Source organism: Crassostrea angulata, chromosome 8, assembly GCF_025612915.1.
Source record: "Crassostrea angulata isolate pt1a10 chromosome 8, ASM2561291v2, whole genome shotgun sequence".
In the NCBI taxonomy this organism is placed as follows: domain Eukaryota; kingdom Metazoa; phylum Mollusca; class Bivalvia; order Ostreida; family Ostreidae; genus Magallana; species Magallana angulata.
The window spans coordinates 30,814,661-30,839,150 of NC_069118.1; the positions used below are offsets into that span (position 1 = coordinate 30,814,661).

Genomic DNA, 24,490 nt, shown 5'->3' on the forward strand with positions numbered 1-24,490 from the left:
GACTGACGCCGGGATTCCCCCATTTCCACCTGACCGGTTTATTTACTCAAGAATGACATGCCCGGTTTTTACAATATAAAAGGGTATAAACTAGCATGACATAAACTGGACTGTTTACGTATGTATATGACCAGGATTTGGTTCGATCTCTCCCTATATATAGAAGTGATCAAGCAGGACGGATATTTAATATACGGCGCTTATATCAAGACTGCGCATGTCCGCAGGTACATAGATCAGTATTGATTTTGGCTTTGTTATACACTCTGTGTGTGTATACCCTGGGTATTGAGAGCAACAGTACGAAACTGTATTTCCAAGCCGTCAATCTGGACCGCCGCACCAAAGAAGAAGAGCTACATGACTTTGTTCATCGGGTTTTCACCCGGCGTGGAGTAGAAATGAAAAATGGAGATATGAAACCAATTACAGACGATATAGCGTGCATGGATACCACAAATTTTGACAACCCCTCCGGTGTTAACAATGTTAAAACCAAAACCGGGCGGATAGATGGAAAACGAAAATTGGTGCTTCATTTCGATATTCGGAATACGGTGCTTGTGGCAGATTCGGTAACTAGAGTTTCTATGGAACAGGCTTTGAACAGTTTTCTGACGGGGGTGGCATGGGGAAAAGCACAGAATTCTGAATGGCACTGGCATTCCTACACCCCGTCCCTCACCCCTCCCGCCCCGGGGACTACAACTATATACAAGTTCCTGGAAAAACTTCTCGTGAAAACTCCGGCAGACAGGACCAACTTACGGATAGCGACCGGTGATTTTACACACACAGCCATGGGAGAGGGATTTCTGCCTGTTTTTCAAGAACACTTGCACCTATTAAGATGGCGACAAGATCCTGTAGAACATCTAACCATGTCTGGCAAAAATGGAAAGCAATATCACTATATTCTGCCTTCTGTGTATAGGGTTATTCATCAGCTTTATGAGGATGGACGCGATTTCTCAGTGGTTTTCAGAACCTACGGTTTAGATGCCAAAAATGTACTTACTAGTCTTTCTCATGGATTATCCGGGAATCACCCGGACTTTCCGAACCCTTTGGACATGAAAGTCAACACAACTCATGGAAAAGTTTACCGAAAACCCAACGAGCCAATCGTATTCGAAATCAAAGATGGAAAGTCTAAGAATGGAGAAGAGGCTTCAGTTTACTCAGGGGATCGAGAGATATACTCCATGTTGAGCCAAACGGAGGGGATATGTGCTTTCCAGGACGATTTTCTGTGTTGGCAGAACAATACCTACCACCATCGGACTGCCAAACCCTTGTACATAGACCCGTTCGATCAAACCGTCCACCATATATTCTTTGACGACAATATACGAACATTTGAGCACGATAGCATCGTAGATGTGAGAGTGTTCGAAGCGCCAGACGCGAAGGAAGCGAGAAGTATATCAAACCAGGAGGCTGCAATGTACGAAACGATGAACATGATCCAGGCGGATTTATTACAAGCAATCAAGGACCCAGAATATTTCGTGAAGGCGGTGCGGACGTGTGAGGAAAAATACTCAAAATATTTGGACGAGGTTTCGAATGGTTCATAAATCGCATTATCAGAAATTAAGAGAGAAAGGGAATAATCAGTGCATACATGTATGACGCCTGAATCATGCGAAGTTAGTGCTTCACTGACATTAATATTTTATCGAAGATCTGTTTTTCACTAACCGTACATGGGCCATTTTTTTTTCGATTTATTTATATGTTTTTTTAATTGTTAACAATTACATTCCGGGTAATTTGTTCAGTACGTGTATATGTGTACACAGTTTGGACAGCTGCCAAGTTCTCTTTTCTTTAAAATTTAGAAGACGAGTTACGTTGATAGCCAGTACCTTTAAAGATTCCTCTGTTTGCTGCAAGTACATAACATAGGCATGTCCTATATTACGGATCGATTTCTAATAAATTAATGGCAATATTAGCGGATCCCAGGGGGCGTATTCGGAAACACCGTAACATCTTGTGTCTTAATTTTCAAAGAATGTTTACATTAATGTTTTAACACTTTTCTGCGCCTCCTCATGATTTAAATCAATAGGCTTCATTCAATGGTTCGATGAAAATCGATCCGACGACCCTGCACTAGATCTCTTATATAAACTGAATTTTAAATTGAGCTGCAGAAATTTAATCCAATATTCGATATATGGAGTTTCGCCTAAACAACATAACTTTAAGTTAGCTGGTTTTGTAAACAAGTCGGAATCTTAAAGGCCAGGGTAGGAAAAAAAGTTGACCATTTGATTCATATTGCGAGTACATGTATGATGCTACACTAGTATATGACGTCATAATGACAAGACTGTGATAGATAGACGCTAGATAGATATGTGATAAACATTAAAACATGCCAATAATCAATTTAACTAATGTTTGTTCAATCAAAAAATATATTTAATTTTTTTTATGTCCATGATGCATTCATTTTATGAACTATTTACCCGTTGTTTTTTTTTTGCTTCAGATTTTAATTTTTTTTCTTACCTCTTCATGTGTATGCGACGTGCAATACTGTTTAAAACTTGGATGTCGAAAGAAATCCACAGCTAATTGTATTGATAGCGGATCATAGTTCACATCAGTGTGAAACCGAACAAGAAAAAATAAAAAAATGTAGTTTGATCAATTAGGATATGCAATTTTTTTGTTAAAAGTTACATCATTCCTTTTTGGTAAATATTTTATAGGGAAAAAAAGTCCGAGTGTTCATTTGAATGCATAAATTAGAACTATTATAGTAAGAAACTTAGACTAATTTAATTAAAATTAATTAAGATGTTTGTTCGTTCCTGGCATAACCATGATTATATATATTATGTATACAATGTTGACTAATCTAACAGAATTGTAAACCACAACTTGATGGTACGTTGTACGTGAGTAAAAATCTTCCCACAATTAATGTGCAATGACAACCAAAATAAAAACAATTCATGACTGACTAATATTCTATATATATTATTGTTTTTTATCATTTAGAAATATTGAAATCACTATTATATGATTATACATTGTTCTATTTAATTCATTTGGCTTCCCTTCTACGTCCACATAGGCGTTGGGACCGGGGGGAGGGGGCTTTGATAAGTCTACAACCCCCCCCCCCCCACGGCGTTCCATTTGCTTCCGACGCCACTGGTCCATATGAATATTTTTCTAAATATAAATCCTACGAAATTGGAAAGGGAAAGGAAATTTCATGAAAAAATATCTGGATTTATTTCCAAATATGACGCATATGTATCACAGGTATGAATACCCTTTATTGCGCAATACACTCTTCAAAGAGCAGTACTTAAGATTAATAGTTTCCAGAGATTGGTTCAAATATTGGGACGATTGGCCAACTTCGCCTGCTCATTTCAAAATAACAATAAAAAGTAAATTGAAATGATAAATATGTGTATCTTATTCCTTAACTCTGACAGTGTGCATTTCTCAATAAAACTTTTGAAGGGACTTAGACACGATTGAAGATCAATTTTTTCAAAACTTATTTTTCCATTTTCACTGTCTAGAATGGTCAATATGGATGTGTTTAATGCTTTGTCAATAGAAGTCAAACATCGAATTACAGAGGTTAGAATTGAGATTTCCTTATTTTGTAAACAAAGCTCGAGTCCTGTTGTTGTTTACGTATGCATGTATTACCGGTACATTGGTATAACTTTCAAATTAATATTACATTTTTTGATTTGTTATTGATGAAATTATTTATGAACACATTGAAAAAGTTTATCTTGTTTACCAGGAGGATTTTTGTCAATTGTGGAGAAATGATACTTTCTTTACATTATTCGCATGTGAACAAATATAAGACCTATATATATACTCGAGCTTTGCTTACATACACGTAACTGCGACTTCTTTCCCTTGTATCTTGCTTGAATTTTTAACTTGAATTCAAATATTCAAATCTTCCAGTATAATTAATTGGTGAATCATTCCAATGCACAAGTACTCCATTTGATACATAAAAATAAAAATAACAAGTTCATCTCAAATCGTATCTACATACTAGCATGTATAGTATAGTCCCTTTAAAGGGACATGGTCACGATTTTTCTCTCCCTAGATCTTAATATATTCCATATTGCATTTGTAGAAATGTTTGTGTTTGGTGTTTCGAATTAAATGCCTGGGTAAAATTTTGATATCAGTTGACGAGTATACTAGAACAAATAGAACTCTATACAAAATTCACAACTATTTGTAAATAAATGTAAACAAAACCCGTGTCGTGAAAACTCGCGTCTTTGTTTACAAAGGTTACGTGATGTACTGCTAATTAATTAAGTAAGTGTTAACTGGTATAGTCTTGAAGCAATTTACTGTTAATTTTGTGACATGTGTAATATTAACTTAAAAGTAGTGTGCATATATATTCACAAATTAAAAAAAAGATATATATATATATATATATAGATTGTACACGCATTTGACCAAATCAACCCATTGTCTTTATCACATCTGATCACAATTAATCAATTACTGACAATTCTTAAAAAAAAAAAAAAATAGAGTGATTTTGGGATCCTGGACGTCACATTTTTTTTGGGGGGGGGAGGGGGGGTATCGTTTCCATGGTAACGGTACCTAAAATTAGTAATTAGCAGTCAAATTTTATGAAAAGGTATCAAGATATCCCTTCTAGCATATGCATGCCTAATTTCTTCAAAGTCGGTGAATGAAAGTTTCCATCACTATTGTAAGAATTTCTGGTGCTTACAGAGAATGTACATGTACATGTATATATAAACAGGTGGGGTCCAGGTTATAGTGTAGTTGTGTCAAACATCAATGTGACGTAGGTCTGTGTATTTCATTGCTGGCCACTCAGACACGGCTCTTTAAAATCAACAAGATTTGTCCACGTGGCTTTTGAGCTAAGACTTAACGTATGCAATCGGTGCATATTTCACTTGATACCAGCGTCATGTTGACTGGCCTTGTTTCGATGCAAGAAAAAGATAGCTACATCCTACCGAAAGTCCAAGGTATTGTTGAAATGGTTCTAAATAGAGGGAGCGTCCCGTCCTCAAAGCCAGAACACTTTCTCAAGTTATATAAAAAACATATACTTGTTTTGAAGTTATCAATCAACGCGCCAAAGTAATAGATCATTTTCCTATGTTTAAAACTTCGTATTACATAAGACCGCGGAACTTAACTGACAAGGTTGGAAATATATATACATTTTGCACATCTTATATCAATTTCACCTTCACAGTCAAAATATTCGAATGTCATCTCAGACGTCCGCGGCAATTTGTCCCCGCCAATATTCAAATGTTTTGACTGTAACAGATGAAATTGACGTAAATTGTATATATTAATAATTCCAATCTTGCCAGTTGATGTTATCATGGTTATATGAGTCATTCTCAAAAAAGGTGGTATTGGGTTGTTACAGGGCACTAGAAAGTATAATCCTTGATTTTTGCCAAGTTTCACTTTTGTGCTACCTTTGGATATATATATTAGCATACATATTGGTATATATACAGTTAATTCTAACAAAATCTTAAAAATTTTAGAAAGTTTATAAGTTGATTTTTATACATTATTTGACTGTTACAACTCAGAGTTTGCGACTTTAAATAGGTTTTGTAAAGGTAGTATGACCCTTTCTTATTAAAATAATAGGGTCACGGGATGAACGATATGAAAAAATACCTCTCTCGAGCAAAAAGACGAAGACAATATATGAACAATATTTTTCAGCGAGATAAAGTTTGTCTGTTACCTTTTTTATGTCCATGGTGTAACGAAACAAAATATTGGTGTGTAAGAGTTGTCATTCTTAGTAATTTGAAAGATAAATGATGCATCCTTATTCCCATCGTATAGCTATTAACAATGATAGAAGACAAAATAGCTGATAATGAAATTTACTCTATTTTTTTCCTGATAAGTAAGTAGAAATGAATGTGTAACTTTTTATATTGTCTTTGGGCTAACAGGAAATACTAGGAAAAAGAAATATTTAGACACTCTGGAAAACAGAAAAACTATTGCTATGTGTTGTTGAAGCAGATATCATGCTCTTTTACTCCGAGGGAACAGTAATTATTTAGCAGAGACAGGTTAATTCATAAATATGTCCTTGGTGTAACAGTCCTTGGTGTAACAAAAACAAAAAGTTACACCATAGACCATCATTGTTATCCCAGAGACTATAATTAACATAATTTATTTTTTGGGGAAAGATATGATGAAATTAATAAATAAATATATCACAATTAATCGCATTAGTTAGTTTGTGCTGATATATAATGCCGATGCATCTGTTTGCTGTAGAACTAGATTATTTCTCAATCATGCAATATTTTGTTACTCCAAAGACACATACAATTAACACCAAGCACATATGACCCAAAATATTCATTTTTAAAAATTTAAGTATTGTCAAATCAAATCGAATTTATCAATTCAAGTATAATTAATATTGAATTTGATATCGGACTTATAGCTTAAGCCAAATTTTCCCTAAAAAATATTATCTGACTTTAAACCAAATGTGTTACCAAGGACTTTTAATGTTACATAAAAGAGTATTTCAATTCCCATGCATGTATTTCTGATAGAAAAATTAATAAAACTAGTATTGTATAAATACATTTTATGACAGATTATGCAATGTTTTCAAACAGGAGTATAATAAAATACTAAAATTATTCATCAACTAGATAGAATGGTGTCCATGGTGTAACATGTTGTGTCTTTTGTATAACAAACTTAAATTTTAAGCCTGAACTTGTAGAGAATAACAGTTACATGTATAATATATCTGCTGAAATGTGTTTTTGGTAATTTTGAATTCATTTTAAATACTACAAGCTGTTAAAACAAATTAAAATATTAAAACTTAGATTCTTATAACAGGCAAAGTCCATGATGTAGCATAAGTGTCTTTGGTGAAACATATTGGAACTAAATTGTGTAAATAATTTGACTTTAGGGGCACTATTATGCACATTGATAATAATTACTGTTTTAATAAAATATATGCATTCATAAGTTTTAGCTATGAAAACATTCAGTTGTCTCTATTTTGAAATCTGATATTTTCGTGTTTAAATAAAGATTGTCCTTGGTAAAACATTTGGACTAACAATTATTGTCCTTAGTGTAACATCCCTTATTTTGTTTTCATTTTCAAAGATTTACAAAAAAATATTGAGTTTTTTTTCACTTAAGATTATTTTTCATGTCACTTACAAGTGTCTATTAAAAAAAAAATCAGACATTAAATGGAAAAGAAGTTTTCAGTGTGCAATACAATGTCATGAGATAAATGCATATTTCTCATTCAAAAACCAAATATGAAAATTTCAGGAAAACACACGATTGAATTCTTGTTTTAGGATCAAGTTCAAGAAAAACTTCAGAAAATTTAACTTTAAAACCAAATTAAATGCATGAACAATAAGATTTAATGAAATTTATGAATATTTCTTATGCGTTACACCAAAGACTGTTTTCTTTTCATGTGGTTGTAAATATTATATTTTTATAGATTTTCATTCGATGTACTGTTGGCATATTTTAGCAAACAAACAACATGATATGTGTCCAATACCAAAAAGATGATCAATTCAATCTGGTTGTAAGTACTTTGTTTTTATATGGTACATATGGTACTTGAAAAAATCCACCTTTTTTGAGAATGACCCATATATGGGGTCTTAATATGTAAAAATCAATGATATTTAATTTGGCATCTGAGTCACTCGATGTCCCTGTCATTGGGAAACAAACTACGGGGGTGAAGTTGCAAATGCTTACTATACATGTAATTTTTAGTGCGAAAAGAAATTAATTAAAACATAAAATTATTATTTGCATTTTCACCTGTAAAAAAAAGAATTTTGTTAAACACAGTTGTTTTTAATGTTTTCTCTAAAAAAAAATTTGATAATAAAAAAAATTCAAAATAATCATTTTTTTAATACATGTATTTACATTGTTTTTGTTTGTTTGTTTGTTTTATTTCTTTTTGTAAAAGGCAAAATGATTTTATTGATGTCATCAACGTTAAAAAAAAACACTTTCCAATTAAATTTAGAAAGAAAAATAACAAAACAAAATTTTAAGCGATACAGTAGATATCGCGAACTACTTTTATGCGCAAGGATATAAAAATCGGTGTGATCCGCTTGGCAAATTGTGGCGCAGGAATTTACCAATCTGCGGAAGAAATGACGATTGTCGAATTTGTTTGAAAGGTAAGAAATGAATTCTAGTTTATGAATGAGGAGAAGTCCTCAGTGTGTTTATAGATTGTTTACATATCCCAAAAAATGTGTAATACAACATATTTAGATAAGACGAGACTTTTCGCATGAACAAAGCATATTTGACGATGATGCCGGTGAATAATTTATGTTAAACGTGTCCCGATTTTGTCTTCTACTGTAGTCAGCATTTAACAGACACTGTTAAGTCATTTTTCTGGTCATAATCAAGTATTCCTTTGCACCATGTGCTCGACAGGTGCCCGTTGTTTTGGGCGAGTGCGCGCACACTCCAGCGCAGTCGCATTCTTTGTCCCCCCGCCCGTCGAGCCTAATGCGCATGTAAACTTGAGTCTAATCGGAATGCGCAGAAGAACTTTTATTTTGATATGTAGAACTTATATACATATACACATGCTCCCGGTGTTTTACAACGGATTATTTTACAAACTTGGGTGAAAATGGCTTTGATTCAATTTATGGTCTTGATTGTAAAAAATCAAATATGGCGACCAATGAAGGAAGCGTTTTGTATGGATTAATTCCCTTTTATTTTCCACCATTCATATAAATTTATCAATTAAATTTCAGCCAAAGTTGAAACAACCCCAAACATAAGAGTGAAGACAGCGATGTGAGAGTCACTATAGCTGTTTTTGATGGATAGGGGATTTAAAAAATTTGTGTGAAACATAATTGTGCAAACCATGTGAAAAATATAAAATATATGAGTATACCATTAATAAATAGACTATTCTTTCTATTTACAGCCAATATACTCATGTATGATTCGAAGTATAAAGTCGGACAATGAATATGTCATATCAGGTGACCTCCTCTGGAGGGATAAACGTCGGCAACATGAACGCCATCACCATCAACACTCAACAGATTGGGCACATCAGCTCAGGGATGATGAGTGATGACCTGAGCGAGCCGAGTTCTCCGGACAGCTCCTCGTTCGATGCTTCCGACCTTCTGAGTACATCCGTGCAGGACGATGTCACAGCTCAACTGGCAGCTGCAGGTCTGTGTTTATTTTGAACTCAGTCCCAGCTTTACATGTTTAGCCTCACGGTCCTGCTCAGTCTAGGAAATGTTCTGAATGAATCTGCACTCAATTTTCACTGTTATACATTTATTTAACATTATAATATTGAATGTTATATAATTTATAACATTGAGTTTAATCAATCCTGTGAGGAAAACAAGAAGTTTTAACTTTTACATTTTTGTTGGACAAGTTGCCTTTACACTTACAATAGTATATAAAAACAATTTATTTTTGTTAGGTCCCATTGGAGTTGCTGCAGCAGCAGCCATTGCTTCAAGCAAGAAGCGGAAACATCCACATCATTTTGAAACCAACCCGTCAAAGAGAAAACGGCAACAAACAAGGCTTTTACGGTACAGTTCATATTCATATATCCCCAGTACATACAAAAATCTAATGTTTTTATCAAGGGATCTAGGAAATATTCCAGGTTTAATTTTTGTAACAAAAGTGTTTTAAACTGCTCAAAGTTCTGTCCAAGATTATGTGAAAATATGAACTGTAATACATGAGTATCTTTTTTAGAAGTAATGGCAAACAATTTAAGACATTATGAGTTTTCAAGTCTCACAAGGGTAACCTAGGGTAAAATGTGAAGATGTTGAATGATTCAACTTACAAAATACAGACATTAAATATGTTTTCATTATTCCAAGACCTAATGGTACTTAATTTATATTTTCTTCAACTTTCGAACAATTGAGAAATTTCTAGGTGCGGTATGATAAATATGCTGTCAGTTAGGTTGAATTAAGATGCAATTTCTAGTAAAGATATGAAAGATATGCATGATAGCCTCTTATTTTTTTTTTCTCTCTCTCCTTTCTGTCTCTCTTCCCTCTCTCTCAACTTTTAGAAATACAATATAAATAATGTTAACTGAAATAAAGTTTGGTGAATTTTTCTGTTGGTACAGGAAACTGAAGGCTACCATTGATGAATACAACACGCGGATTGGTCAGCAAGCCGTGGTCCTGTGTGTGACCCCCGGGAAACTGAGCCAGTCCATCAACGCCTTCAAAGTGTTTGGCTCTCAGCCTCTAGAGGGTGTGGTAAGGGAATGTCCAAATACAGCACTTGATAAATTACTCTGAAATCATTCAGATTTGTGGAGGGGTGGACAATTTTTGTGTGAATTTTCCATATTTTTAAAGGGTTCATGGGGATATGATTTTGTGGATATATTTGTACTAAGTATATAGATTAAAACTGGGTTCCATTATTTGATTGGGATGTTAATTTATGGATGAGATGTTCCCATGAATTTCACTCAATTGGATCGAGCCACCACAAATTCTAATGGTTTCAAATAGATCTAATCTAAATTCTGAAAAAAATTAAAGCAAGAACTTTCTAAAAATTTCTTATTAATAATACTTATTATAACTGAATTAAAATGAATATCTTTTTCAGAGCCGATTTTAAGGTGGTATGAGACATCTGTCAATAATTAATGTTGATAAAAGTACATTATAATTTAAATACTTTAACCGGTTTAGAATTTTAAAATTTCACAACATTTCACCAAAAAATATGTTTTAAAATTGTATGGAAAGGTTAAAATTTTAAAATGCCAAGCAGAATTCAAACTCATGACTTACAGATTCATAGTGATACCAATGCTGATAGGTGATAATTGCGGGAAAGAAACTTTTTATAAAATTAAACTTGATTTTATTGTTTATTTCGATAGTTAGTACATCACAACATGGAGGTGTCCCATATCACCTTAATTTTTAATGTATGATTGAGAATACTACATGTGAGTATTTGAATATTCCTAATAGATGAGAAACAACAAGAGCATGATTGTCCAAGAACTAGAGCAGTCACTCAATGAACAGGCCCCGCCCTCTCAGCCAGACACATCAGGCCTGCATGAGTTGCCTCCCCTCAATATTGATGGAATCCCCACCCCTGTTGATAAAATGACACAAGTAAGACTAAAATGAATTTAAGAAATATGCTGGTTATAGAAAAATTCAAAGTAATTCAACTCCACAAATAGCCTAGTAATGTACTGTGAATCTTTGGCATGGACATGTTCAAATGAAAAAAGAGAAGAAATAATCCATCGAGGAAAGTTATCGAAAAATGAGGAACGTCGTGTGCGTCCTTAGCATTAAAAAATTTATATACAGTTTGTGATGTATTCTTCTAGGCCCAGCTTAGGAACTTTATTCCGGAGATGCTGAAGTACTCTACTGGGAGGAGTAAACCAGGCTGGGGTAAGGAGGAGTGCAGACCCCACTGGTGGCCCGATGATCTACCCTGGCAGAACGTCAGGAGTGATGCCCGCACAGAGGAGGAGAAACGGAAGGTAACATTTTGGAGAGATCTGTTAAAACATACACACAATATATATATCACTATTTTAGACATCATTAAATAGTGATAAGAAAAGTGCTTGTTCTGTGCTGTTTTTCTCCCTTGGCCAAATTTTATCATATTTTTTTATTAAGATCATTTTATTTATTGATCAAAAGGGGGAAGGCAGTAGATGAAGCAAAGTTCAGTTTATTTTGTTGATTTTTCAAAGACATATACTTTACTTCATAAGAATGTAATTTAGGCTACCTGTAATCAGAAAAAATCCACATGCGGATGTAATTCAAGGTAGAATGTTTCCTAATATGCAAATTTGTTTACTAATTGCAGGTATCATGGACAGAAGCATTGCGAGCGATTGTCAAAAACTGCTACAAACACCATGGCAGAGAGGATCTCCTGCATGTATTCAGCGAGGACAGTTCTGGTCCCTCCACTCATCCCCTCCCCCAGGCTCAGGCTTTTGCAGGGACCATGGTGCAGACCATCAACAACCCCGACGGAACGGTGTCGTTCATACAGATAGACACCTCCCCCCAGTCCGTGGTCACTCTTGCTGACGGCACACAAGCCACCGTTGTACATGCTGTAAGTCTCTACCTCAACAGAGGTTCATCTGAATTTTACACTGTGAAACACAGTTGAACACACACACTCACAGTTTCACACCATGTACATGTAGTTGGTGTGGCACAGACCGTTTTTCACTGTGTAAGTGTGTTTGTTTGTCCTGCAGTGAGTGTTGAAATACTTATGAGCTGAAATGTAGACATGAAAAATATTGAGTTTTAAGCAGAAAAAGTGTTGCTATCTCTATTAAGATCTTTAAATATTAAATACTTTCAAGTATGTCAAACAAGATCAATCATAAATTTTACTGTCAATGTAGTGGTTGGCCGTTTTACAAAGTTTGATAAGTTTTTTCATAGCAAAAAAGCAGCAGTTAGGGGACATGGCAGGATTCACAGAAAGAAAGTGCTTCATGCTTTATATTTTTCCCGATGTGGAACGGCATTGACAATGTATCGGCTTTATTTTTTTTGGTCATAGATTCCCAATATTGGTCAGCAGGAAGCCACTCAGGCGGTGCAAACTTTGGCCGATGTGGCCACCCACCATGATCTTCCGCATGGTCTGACAGCGCAACCGATCACCATGGAGATGAACCCGGAGACAGGTCAGGTCACCACTCTACCTTTCAGTCAAGGTCATCAAATCATTCTAGCTGATGACTCTTCTCATATAGGCGGTAGGTTGTAATGAGTGAAATATTTTTTTTTTTCATATCTTCGCTTTTCATATCTTCGCTTTTCATATCTTCGCTTTTCATATTTCTTGTTCATTATTTTTTTATGACTTTATAAATGATTATTATGTGTTTGCTGGAAATATTTGCCATTTTTGTAAGATATGGCTCAATGGCAATGAAAAGGAAATTCACTTGGTTTTGATTGTGTTAATATTATGAAATGAATTATACTCTGTATATGGCAGTTAGGAATTGTGATTGAGACAAGTTGTAATACCTCCCTGTTTTTAAGACTGATTTTTGCTGCAAACTGAAGAAAATATTCAAAACTTTTGAATTATACTTGAAACTAGAGACGAGCTCGTTGCAAGCAACGATTAGGTCTTCCGTCGTAGCTGCGTCATACTTGTGACGTAATATAAAAATTTATACCTGACCATGGTGCAATATTAGATGTATAAACACTGTGTAAAAGAAACAAAGTACATGTATATAAGCAAATACAGATCTTTAAAAGTTGTCTGAAGTTTGATTCGCCGCATGTTGTTTTTTAGCTCACCTGAGCTGAAAGCTCAAGTGAGCTTTTCTGATCACCCGTTGTCCGTCGTCCGTCTGTCCGTCTGTCCGTCTGTCTGTCCGTCTGTCTGTCCGTCTGTCTGTCCGTCTGTAAACTTTTTACATTTTGATCTTCTTCTCTAAAACCACTTGGCCAAATTTAACCAAATTTGGCACAAATCATCCTTATAAGAAGGTGAATATAAATTGCAAAAATAAAAGTCCGATCTGTATTCAAAGCGGAGAAAACCTCGAAACTGTAAAAAAGGGGGGTGCATTTTAAAAAATCTTCTTCTCAAGAACTACTGAGTTAATCTTAACGTAATTTAGCATAAATCATCCTTAGGGAAAGGAAAATATAAATTGCAAAAATTATACGCGAATTCTGTTCCAAATTTTAGATAATTGCGAAAATACTAATAAAGAATGGCTCGTTATACCATATATCGTAGACTGGCAATTCAATGCGATAGACTGGTCTTATGACAGGCATCGCCAGTCTACTGCATCTCGAAAACGAGGTTCTTTGTTTGAAGCTGGCAGTTTGTTGTGCAACAGTTCACGTGCGAATATAATCTATGAAACATGGAAATAACATTGGTGCCGATTATTGTGAAGTAAATTGAGGTTAATTATTTCGACGCGTTGTTATTTTCACTTGTGAGGGTGGTTTTAGCTTGTTTTGAATTTTTCTTCGTTTCATTTTGCTTTTTGACTTGGGAAACAATCGCCATGTATTTGAAACATTAACTTCGGTAAATAGGCAGTTGATTGTTAACCTGCAAAAATGATAAAATCTGATGCATTAACAACGTACTAAAGTGCATTTCCCTTTGTTTTTATTGTTTATTAATTTCTAATTGTGTCAACAAGGATCAAACAAGGGAGCGACTTTGATTGAAATAATCGATTTTTGATCGGTAACTTCGCCGGAATTTCCTTTGAGAGAGTATTTGAAGTAGCCATGTATTCCGAGTTCATAATCGTGTAAATTAAATCCAAAGACAATAAAAAGATGTTTATGAATTTGAAAAGACGTTTTCACAGCCTCAGTTAAACCCTGTTGTGATTAATCACCCGCGACTGTCTTATCTTTAGAGGTTATAAATACGGGTGATGCAAACACATATACCGTGCATTGAAAATTACAATCGATAATCATTACATTTCTTGTTGATACTACAATATATAAGAAGGTAACTTGTAATTATTTTATAACTCTGCCAAATTAATGCAAAACCGTTTGTTTACAGTTATCTTTAAAACTAAAAACTGTTGTAATTGGGTCATAGGGTAGGACTTATTTCTCCAAAATACACAGTGCATAAACTGATTTTGTGTCACCTGGCTAACTCAATTACAAAACATTTTATCTATATAATGTATGAATGCATTAAATAATATGAAATTTAACACATTGGATAAGTTTTTAAAAGTTGCCTATCATTCTACGACTGACGCTGACATGTTTGTTGATCATTGGAATTGTCTTGCTAAACATTATATACTTGTGTACAGAAAAATCAAAAGGATGATGTGCTATAACTACTTTCTGGGGTCCTTTCTCATTTGATAAATTATTTTACATCTGCAACAATTTTGATATTTTTCAAACGAGTAAATAAAAACTTCTTTTAAACAGTTCTGACACATTATAATTATGAGGATATCCGTGCATTATCATTATTTTAAAGAAAATATTGCAGCAGAAAATCATCTTGGTTTGTAGCCGTTTGTTGTTTTGAGGGAATATGAAATAATTAATGGGCCTTAGTACAGAACTGATACCTGTATGCCTGACAATACATTAAATTATATAGCTTTTTAACACATCATGTGACAACATTTTCCAGTCAAATGTTTTCATCGATCAAGTGAGTAAGGATATTAAACGTCACACAAGTTTACATCATGTAAACAATTATTTAAGAGAAGACCAATTAAGTTTTTTAATGTAGCCTTAGCAACTTTTGCCACAGAGTTCAAACACTGCGTACTGCTTTCCAGACTAGCTGGCGATTCTCTGTCCGTCAAACTTTGTTAACTTTCACATATGAGATATCAGCTGTGAAAATGAAATGTATCTCATCTGCATGGTATATTCATAGAGCTTGGCATCTTAAATAAACACACAAAATATATTCACTTAGATGTGGAAAATGAAAATTACACTAATTTAAGTTCGATATTTTTTTTCATAAATACCAATATACCAAACAAAAAATATTGCAGATAAATGGTAACTACCTTTTCCAGTATTTTCATCATATAAAATAAATATGCATTGCATAGCCTCTAAGACAACATATTAATGAAATAAAATGTTGGCATCCTTTAATTGTGTAGATTCAAAATGTTCAAATTATGATTACACACAATAAGCTAGGCCCACAATGGGTGCTGATTTTTTAACTGATATACGTCTTAGGAAATGTATGATTTGTTTTATCTTAAATGAGCTAATACTTTTCACATATGTGCAAAAACTGTCGGAAATAATATACCAGTGTTATATAATTAATACATCACAATATATATTACACCCCTACGCCTTTATAAAATATTGAGTTTTAGGTCAGAAAATTATCATGGTACCTAACTTTGCTAAATATTAAATTTTACAGTTCATAATTATTTAAGGACACACGAGACGTTCCTCAATTTTATATAATTTTCCTAGATAAATTATTCCTTATTTATTAACATTTAAACCTGTTAGTTCCAAAAAAATCAAGGTTTATTACCAGGCTATTTTTAGAGCTATAATATTTAGAATTTTCCTAAAAATAGCATGCAACATGCATTTGAATGCTTATAAATAAAGTAATAGTATATATTTTCAATTGAACACTTTATATCTAAATAAATAAAGTATCATATAACAGGAAAATATAATTATGGAATTACTTGGTGGAAATCTTCACATTGTGGAGATAGGAAAAAATAGAAAATAATGGAAGATAGGTCGCGTCTGACCGTAAAGTGTGTTAAGTCAATGTAGTTCGCCATTGTTGCTCAGGTGAGCGATGTGGCCCATGGGCCTCTTGTTTGCATGTGCATTTTATTTTGAGAAACTTATCGAATCATCATAATTGACTCAATATACACAGAATATGGACGACGATTATAATCACACAGTGGGTATGCCCGGTATGAACGTAAAAAGACCAAACATTTTACTCGCATTTTTTATCGAAAGCAAGGGCCAATGAATCTTTTAGAATGTATGCGGAGATCCTGGAAATTTTACAGGGGGTTCTGAAGAATAATTTTGTTTTTTGAGGGGGGGGGGGGGGGAAAGGGGGCATGCGCGGATAAGAAAAATTTTCCTGGGGTGGGGGTTGAGTGTCTGACGGTTATTTGAGTTTGCCTGGGGATGTCCGAGGCATATTTTTGTAATTTTATATTGTACATGTAATGGAAAGAAATTTTGCGGGGGTTGGGGTGGGGTCTGGAACCCTCACCCTACTCTTCTAGATTCGCGCATGGGGAAGGCCGATGCCGGTAATTTAACGGTAATTTTAACCATTTTTATTTAATTAATCATTTTCAAAATTATCGGAATTCCAATATTACCTTTAAACGCAGTTAAAACTTAAAATACGAACCATTTAGTCTCGGTGAGTATTCGGCCAACATGCGTCCGCGTACGAAAGAAATGGCAATATTCAAGAAATTTGGATGGACGATCTGGGTCCTAGGTCGTCCATCCGATTCTTTTTCAGACTAAGAGCTACAGAACTGCACTTGGAGAATGTCAAACTGATTATGTCAATTTATTTTGTCTCAAAGAATCAGTTTTTTTAATAAAGTTTTATCTTAAAAAAAAAGAAATCGGGCACAATTTTCAATGTTAACATTTTACAATTTAAAGGTCTAATCAAATTTTGAATGAAGTTTCAAGATACTACTCTTCGTTGTTTTATACGAAATATTGCGTGGAAAAAAGATTTACATCGCATATATATTATAGTACTAATTTCTTCTCTTTTTTATTTACATCAAAATAAATCCAAGAAAAAATCTAAATATTTTTTTTTCCTTTATACATGTATGTGTTAATGAAAACGTTGATCAGCAAGGGCCGGTTCTATGTCGTGCAAGCACCTACTTAATAGATTGTTACACGGATCTACCACGATGACAAATATCGAAAAGGCAATATTGTGGGTGAAGGATGAAAGTGTAGTTTGTTTTTTAGGTTTATTTTTGATAATTATATTTATCTGGATCAATTTGGTCTGTTGGTTTGTTTTGTTTATTGAAAAGGGGAATAAAGAAAATGAGTTTTTTATTTCCGATATGAAGTCAAGCATATATTTTCATATTATCATTGACTTAAAACATGTTGGAAAAAAGAAATATTGCATCAAGCAGTTAGTTATTATGCGCAGATCATGCATTCCTCTATGGTTTTCACAATTGCATGTATCAGTTACTACACGTATTTGCTTACGGAGAAATAAATTTCCAAAGAGATGATATAGTTATCAGTTAAGTTCCAGATTGTCTTCTGCACATGCAAGCACGTGTGTAATCCTGATTTAAAAATAGGTATAATGTCCGGGGAGGGGGGGGGGTCATCGCAACAAAATTGTGTATAAGCGTACTAGAGTGTACATTGTTAATTAATAATTGATGTTGAATTGTTATTAACAAACAAAATCATAAATTTATAATTACAAACACTAAAATGCCAGGGAGTTCTGCTGGACGCGATTTCATTTGTCTTCAATTAATAGAGTGTAGGGATGCCCGCCTACTTAATACATATGCTCACGCGTCAACAGATTAAAAATGACTGTATTTTGGATTTATAAATCGTTCTAAAACATTCGATCTGATATATCGTTGTTAACAATTCAAAACTTTGAACGATTAAATTTGTTTTTATACCTAGTACCCCGACCCTCACGGAAAAATCCATTCAGATCAATGGAAATTTCATTTACAAGACTCCGCGCCAGAATCAGAATGTCTCATTCATTAATTTTTTCGTAGTTATAGTGGACGAGTCCAAAATAGGAATTTTGAGACACATCATACAATGTGAACATATGCCATGAATGCAGTTTACTTTGCGTCTATTTTCTTATTTTGAGAGTCCTTTTTATCATGTTTATCATGGCTTGAAAATGACGGAAGGCCCTTGAATGTTGTTATCTTTATGCAGGCACGTAGCATCCTTTTTGAAAGTGGGGGGGGGGGGGGGCAGACTCATCCAAAAAATCTTGACAAGCAAAAAAAAAAAAAAAAAAAAGACTCCCAAAATCTTCAAAATCCTAATCCGGGGGGGGGGGGGGGGGTCTGGCGTAGTATGTATATAACTTCAATTTCAATCCTAATTTCCTTATTTTTATATAAATTTTTTACATCCTTGATAATTCAATTTTTTATAAGTAAATTTTAAAAAAATTAGTTGCTGTGAGAAAAAGTGGGGGGGGGGGGGGGGGGGGGGCACCCACAAGCTTGAATTAATAATTGCCTGAGGATGCATCTTTAATGGGTCAACATTTATATTCATAATTGATGAAAACGTTATATGGGATGTAATAAGCACAATGAGCAAGAGTGTTCAATTAAAAGGGCATTTCACATTGCACGTGTGTAATCCTGATTTAAAAATAGATTGCCATATTTGAAAGGTCAAAAAAAAAAGAGGGAGGTGTCATCGCAACAAGATGATACACATTGTCTAAGTAGTACAATGTAAGTAATAGTTGGTGTTGGATTATCATCATTAACAAAGAATGATCAGTTTGGATTAATTAAAACAAATATAAATTCATATAATTGGAATATTTACTGGAGGGGCTACGTACAAGTAATTCGCCGAAGTGGGGTACGTGTGACCCGATTTTCGATCAATTGGGCGATTTCATTCATCTGGAAAAGGGTTATATGTAGTTATTAGTTGACACCCTCTCAGTGGATCTATGCCGATGGATCTATCTGAGATCTCAGCTGTTGCGTGAATGGTAAAGAAAGACTTCGCGCCATAATACGTCTCATTCATAATTTTGGCTCGCCGATTAGTGGGCGAGTCCAAGTTAGGCCAGAGCACATGATGTGTAGATGGTCTTACCCACTCTATTTTCTTAACTGGTCATATAATAAATAGAGATATCATGGATCTTTCACTTTTGTCGGAGCATGTAATAAATGGAACCAAAAAATAAAGTAATTCTAATTGAATTAAATTGAAGTTAAAATGTAAATACCCCCTCCCACCTACGGATTAGGATTTTCAAAATTCCCCATTTTTTAAATTCCTTGTCAAGATTTTTTTTTGATGAAGCTCCCACCTAACCCCCCCCCCCCCCCCCCCCCACACACACACACTTTCAAATAACGATGCTACATGTACGTGTTTGAATATCCTTTCCTATATGGTTAGAAATAACAAAATGTCTTTGATTTTGCATCTAATATATAACAAATTCAATTTTCAATTTGGCTGTTTGAGATTATTCGATACATGTACATTCCTAAAATGATTTAAAATAATGAAATGATTTAATTTCCAGTGATATACAGGTACATGCACTCGATCGAAGAAAAAGATTGAAATTGCTTCTAAACTCTGCGCGTTCAGTTTAATAATTTATGATCCGCAGCGAAAATTAAATTTCATTTCTTATAAGATAGCCTAATTGATACATGCATGCTTCCATTGAATAAATTTGGGTAGTCAGGCAAGCTTTTTGGAAAGCTATTGCTTGTATAATATTAAGGTCAAACGCGACCTTCATGTGTCTTCCATTTTTTTCCTATCGCCACAATGTGAATTAAGATTTCCACTTTGTTATTTCATAATTAAATTTTTATGTAATATGATTTTTTTGGTTTGAATATAAAGTGTTCAAATTAAAATATATAGTATGACTTTACTTATAAGCATTCAAATGCATTTTGCGTGCTATTTTAAGGGAAGTTCGAAATATTCTAGCTCCAAAACGAGCCTGGTAATGTACTCTAATTTTTTTTTGGAATTAACAGGTTTAAATGTTAATAAATAAGGAATGAAATATCAAGGAAAATTATATTAAAATTGAGGAACGTTTCGTCTGTCCTTAATTAAAATAATATAAATAGACATCATAAATCCCATATCAAACGACATATAACCACTTGAATCTGCGCGTCTTTTAATGAAATTGTGAACAGCGGCAATTCTAAGTTAATGTTAGCTGCAAGTCTGTATAGCACTTGTATGCAAAATTTCGGATGGTACTTAATTTTTCCAGACGGAGAGCTACATATATGCAGCTAAGGTAACTAATAATGCTTCCGATGAAATACTTTGTTTAGTAATGCAAGGTTTTAAGAGAGCAATACTTATTTGTTTAAAAATAACATCCTAATACTTCGCATTTCATTCGCTGTTTGTAGAACAAGCAGAACCAGTATCAGTTCGATCCCTACCGTATGTACATTGTTCGAATTTAATAGCCCTTGCATTGGATTGCTTTGCATGTACAAAATATCTTTTAAAAATTCAACACTGAAAGTGTTTATCTATATGGCTATTAATCTATATGTACATGTACACATAGCGTACACATGTGATTCAAAATACCCCAAACGGAAAAATTCACTTATTGAGCCTACATTTTATAGAATTTGCAAAAAATACATTGCGGGTCTGAATGTTGGTTAATGTGTCAATCTATCAATATACAGTTTGTTAATTATTTTCGATTGCTAAGGCTACATCGTTTTTGATGAACATTGAACAACATTTTTTCCATGCCATTATTTCCACGGAAGATAGCGAGTACAATTATAAAGCACAATTTATTTAATTATCTCTTTAATATTGTGTACTAGTATGTAATAAATTATTTATAAATTGCGGCCGAAGGTTGTTTGGTATTTTCGTTTGTAGATGCATTGCAAGTAAAAAACGTGAAACGCGGGGCAAGTCATAATTAATATCCCTAATAACCGTTACTTAAAAATAGCGGCTTTGGATTCAAATATTATCGTATACGAATATTAAGTTCACTTTTTAAAATCATCTCCACGATGATAATATTATATCCATCGGAAATCAGTATTTTGTTTTGCTTTAAAAGAAATGTTCTATCGGGAGCAATCCCACGTTCGTTTAAATTGCCAGCGTACATTTGTCATGTCAGTAATACACATTGTGCTTTATATGACGGCCGTGTATACGTACTGTAGAAAAGTTGAGTTTAATTACCATGCATTCGAACCATTTAATTAACACATCTCCCAGTACTGAAACAATTCAAAATGTCTCTGTTACAGTAACACAGCGGGGCGTTAAACATGTGTACGTCCAGCTCTACAAGCATATGCACTGTCGTCAAGGCGACGGCCTGAATACAGCTAGCGACTCTTCTATCGATCGGTTACCTGAGTCTCGTAATGCATCTAAATATAGAAAGGGGCACAGTTATGAAACAAACATCAAAAATAAGGTCAAAGACGTTCATCTTTATGAAATGAATATGTACATATGAATAAAAACATTTGGGAATTTTATGTAGAATTATTTTTGCGCGCTGCATGTATCAGTTAGTGCATTACAAAAAGCCCTTTCATAACCTCCTAAACGTGCGCACCCCCACAAAAATCGACCGAACTGACAACAATTGTTTCTGCAAATACTGGCTATAAATTACGAAAACATTAAATTGAATACCACGGAAGGATTCAAAATTAATTTCTTTACAACTTTGCTTCAATAATGCATTAGAAATTTTTATTCCTTTACAAGTTATTGACAAGAAACTTTTGACGCATCTAACTCCTTAATTATAGGGGCCAGCCCCTTTTTCTGTATACCGAATGAAAGGTCTTGGTAAGACCAAGATCTTTTAAAATACATGTTATAACAAATTTTTATCAGGTAGGAAACTAACACGGAAAATACGCGAATTTTTTTGAATTTTTTTCTTGCCTTTGTTTCAACATCTATACCACCCCTTTTATTTGCATTTAAATAATAAATAAAATATATCTCGCACAAATTCAATGTATTAGCTTCCAAACCAGCCCATCTTTGAGACTCTGCCAGTCATCGTTATAGCTAAACCCCCCTGGACAAAAGAAGTCGTTAAATTTTACTAAAAGGGGAATAACTCAAAACCGAATGGGGATTTTCCTCAACTAAAATATGCAACGACAACATCACGCGGCATGTTATCAGTCCTGAAAATTTCAAAACAATCGGTGAACAAACGAGCGAGATATTAAGGATCAAAGTTGGCGTCTAGAAGAAAAAAAAAAATAATAAGAAATTTGAAAATTTTTCAGAATAATAGTAAGGTCTTCCGTTGGAAACGGAAGACCTTAACTACAAGTAGCTTCTTTTCTTCTACCAGGAATAGTAACAATACCTGTCTCCATGTACCAAACAATCACCGGGGCAACCGTCGGCATGACAGCAGGAGATCAACAGCACATACAGGTTGCCATGACACCAATCTCAGCCGCCGGAGCTACGTTGGCCAATATAAATGACATTGTCAAAGTAGCCGGCCAATCAGCAGATGTCACCATGGATCAGAATTCCTCGGGGTCATAATTCAGGACATTTTAGAGAAAAATTTGTAAATTTTTTATTAGAGATCATTTGATGTGAGATGATGTGCAAATGAGAAATTGTGTTCGTATTGTTGTGCATTTTTGTGTAGAAATTTGATGCATTTTCCAAACATTTTTGGCTTATTAGAGAAGTCTCAATATGCAATAGTGTTACCAAAGCAGACCGTTTTATATTGCATCTATATAAGTAAGAGGAGTGAAGTATTTTGGATGGTATGCATGCTGATATTTTCTTATTTTTACACAGATAAACAAAGCCTGATTATTTTTTCCATCCGTGATATTTTCATTAAAATTCCCCATAATTTACAGCTTGAAGTGTGCATATTTTTCTAAGGAATATGATGTAATGACTATGAAGCATTGTCAAGATTATTTTCCTACAGAAGTATGGTGGAACATAAGAGAATTTTATTGTAGATCAATTTTCATTAATTCCGGCAATTTCCATGGCCGCTCCACACCCATGAATTTACATCTTTAAAAAACTGTGAAAATCTTTATTCGTTTTATACAAAAAAAACTCTATTCATTTCATACAAAAATATAATAAAATCATGTAATTATTTTATACAAAAATGTAATTTAAACCCATGATGTGATATCCCTGAAAATTTGACAACTTAGAAAATTATCCCCAACAATTTTAAATGATTTTTCTACACTACTATTACTTGCATTTTTAAACAATGTACCGTGTATTTCTTAAGAGCTTTTTATAATATTTGATAAAATATGTTTTTCATGCTTTTGATGTAATGTAGTTTGAAATTGACAACGTCACAAGCAGTCATACAATCTAATGTGTTTCAAAAAGAACTGACAAAGTGTAACAATTGCTGAATTATAGTGAATTATAGCTGAAGGTTGTAAGCCTATAAGAAAACACAACAAAAACTGCACCAGTAAACATGTATTTGTTTGTAACAAAAAATGAGAAAATACTTGAACATACTTACAGTATATCACATGTACATGCATGTTACGAAACCTTTTTGATTTTTTTTAAAGAAGCATTTGAGATAGTGAGCATTGCATTTCATACTTTTCAGCCAATTTTATCCTGCATATGATTTTTTGTATGCTATTTATGTCAGTGAGAGAATATGAGAGTCTGAGTAATTGTTTATTTTTACAGTAAATGATCTGAAACTGTTCTTTTGTATTTGTTGTTTATTTGAAACTGTTGAATGTTACTAACATATTACAATATATTGTATTAACACATGATGAATGGAATCCACTTTGACAAAGAGTGAACTTAATTAAAAGTATGAAGTGGAATAAGTATACAAAAACTAAATTTTCTTACAATTATTTCAAAATTCAATAGAATCAATAAAATAATTATTGAAGCAGAATCGAGATGAGAGATTGGGTTTTAATTTCAAGCTGAATACTCTGGTGGAAAATTAACGGAAAAATTTTCAAATTCTTTATTAACACAACTGG

At 33.8% G+C, this 24,490-nt stretch overlaps 2 protein-coding genes across 6 annotated transcripts; both read left to right on the forward strand.

The window, feature by feature from the left end:
- Nucleotides 1-53: 53 nt before the first annotated feature.
- LOC128161513 (uncharacterized) lies at nt 54-2,995 on the forward strand. Its single transcript, XM_052824810.1, has one exon. The coding sequence runs from the start codon at nt 402-404 to the stop codon at nt 1,578-1,580; it is 1,179 nt and encodes a 392-aa protein (XP_052680770.1). The 5' UTR covers nt 54-401; the 3' UTR covers nt 1,581-2,995.
- Nucleotides 2,996-8,194: 5,199 nt separating this feature from the next.
- LOC128161510 (DNA-binding protein P3A2-like) lies at nt 8,195-24,195 on the forward strand. 5 transcript variants are annotated; one of them, XM_052824804.1, is made up of 9 exons: nt 8,195-8,267; nt 9,047-9,303; nt 9,569-9,683; nt 10,247-10,382; nt 11,118-11,267; nt 11,492-11,650; nt 11,989-12,246; nt 12,709-12,907; nt 22,816-24,195. In XM_052824804.1, exons 2-9 carry the CDS (start codon nt 9,087-9,089, stop codon nt 23,016-23,018), a joined length of 1,437 nt encoding a protein of 478 aa, XP_052680764.1. In that variant the 5' UTR covers nt 8,195-8,267; nt 9,047-9,086; the 3' UTR covers nt 23,019-24,195. The 5 variants fall into 5 exon arrangements, with proteins under 5 accessions (XP_052680764.1, XP_052680763.1, XP_052680767.1 ...); XM_052824803.1 differs by lacking the exon at nt 8,195-8,267 and adding an exon at nt 8,576-8,807; XM_052824807.1 differs by lacking the exon at nt 8,195-8,267 and adding an exon at nt 8,576-8,807 and having other exon boundaries at nt 12,709-12,835.
- The last annotated feature ends 295 nt before the right edge of the window (nt 24,196-24,490 follow it).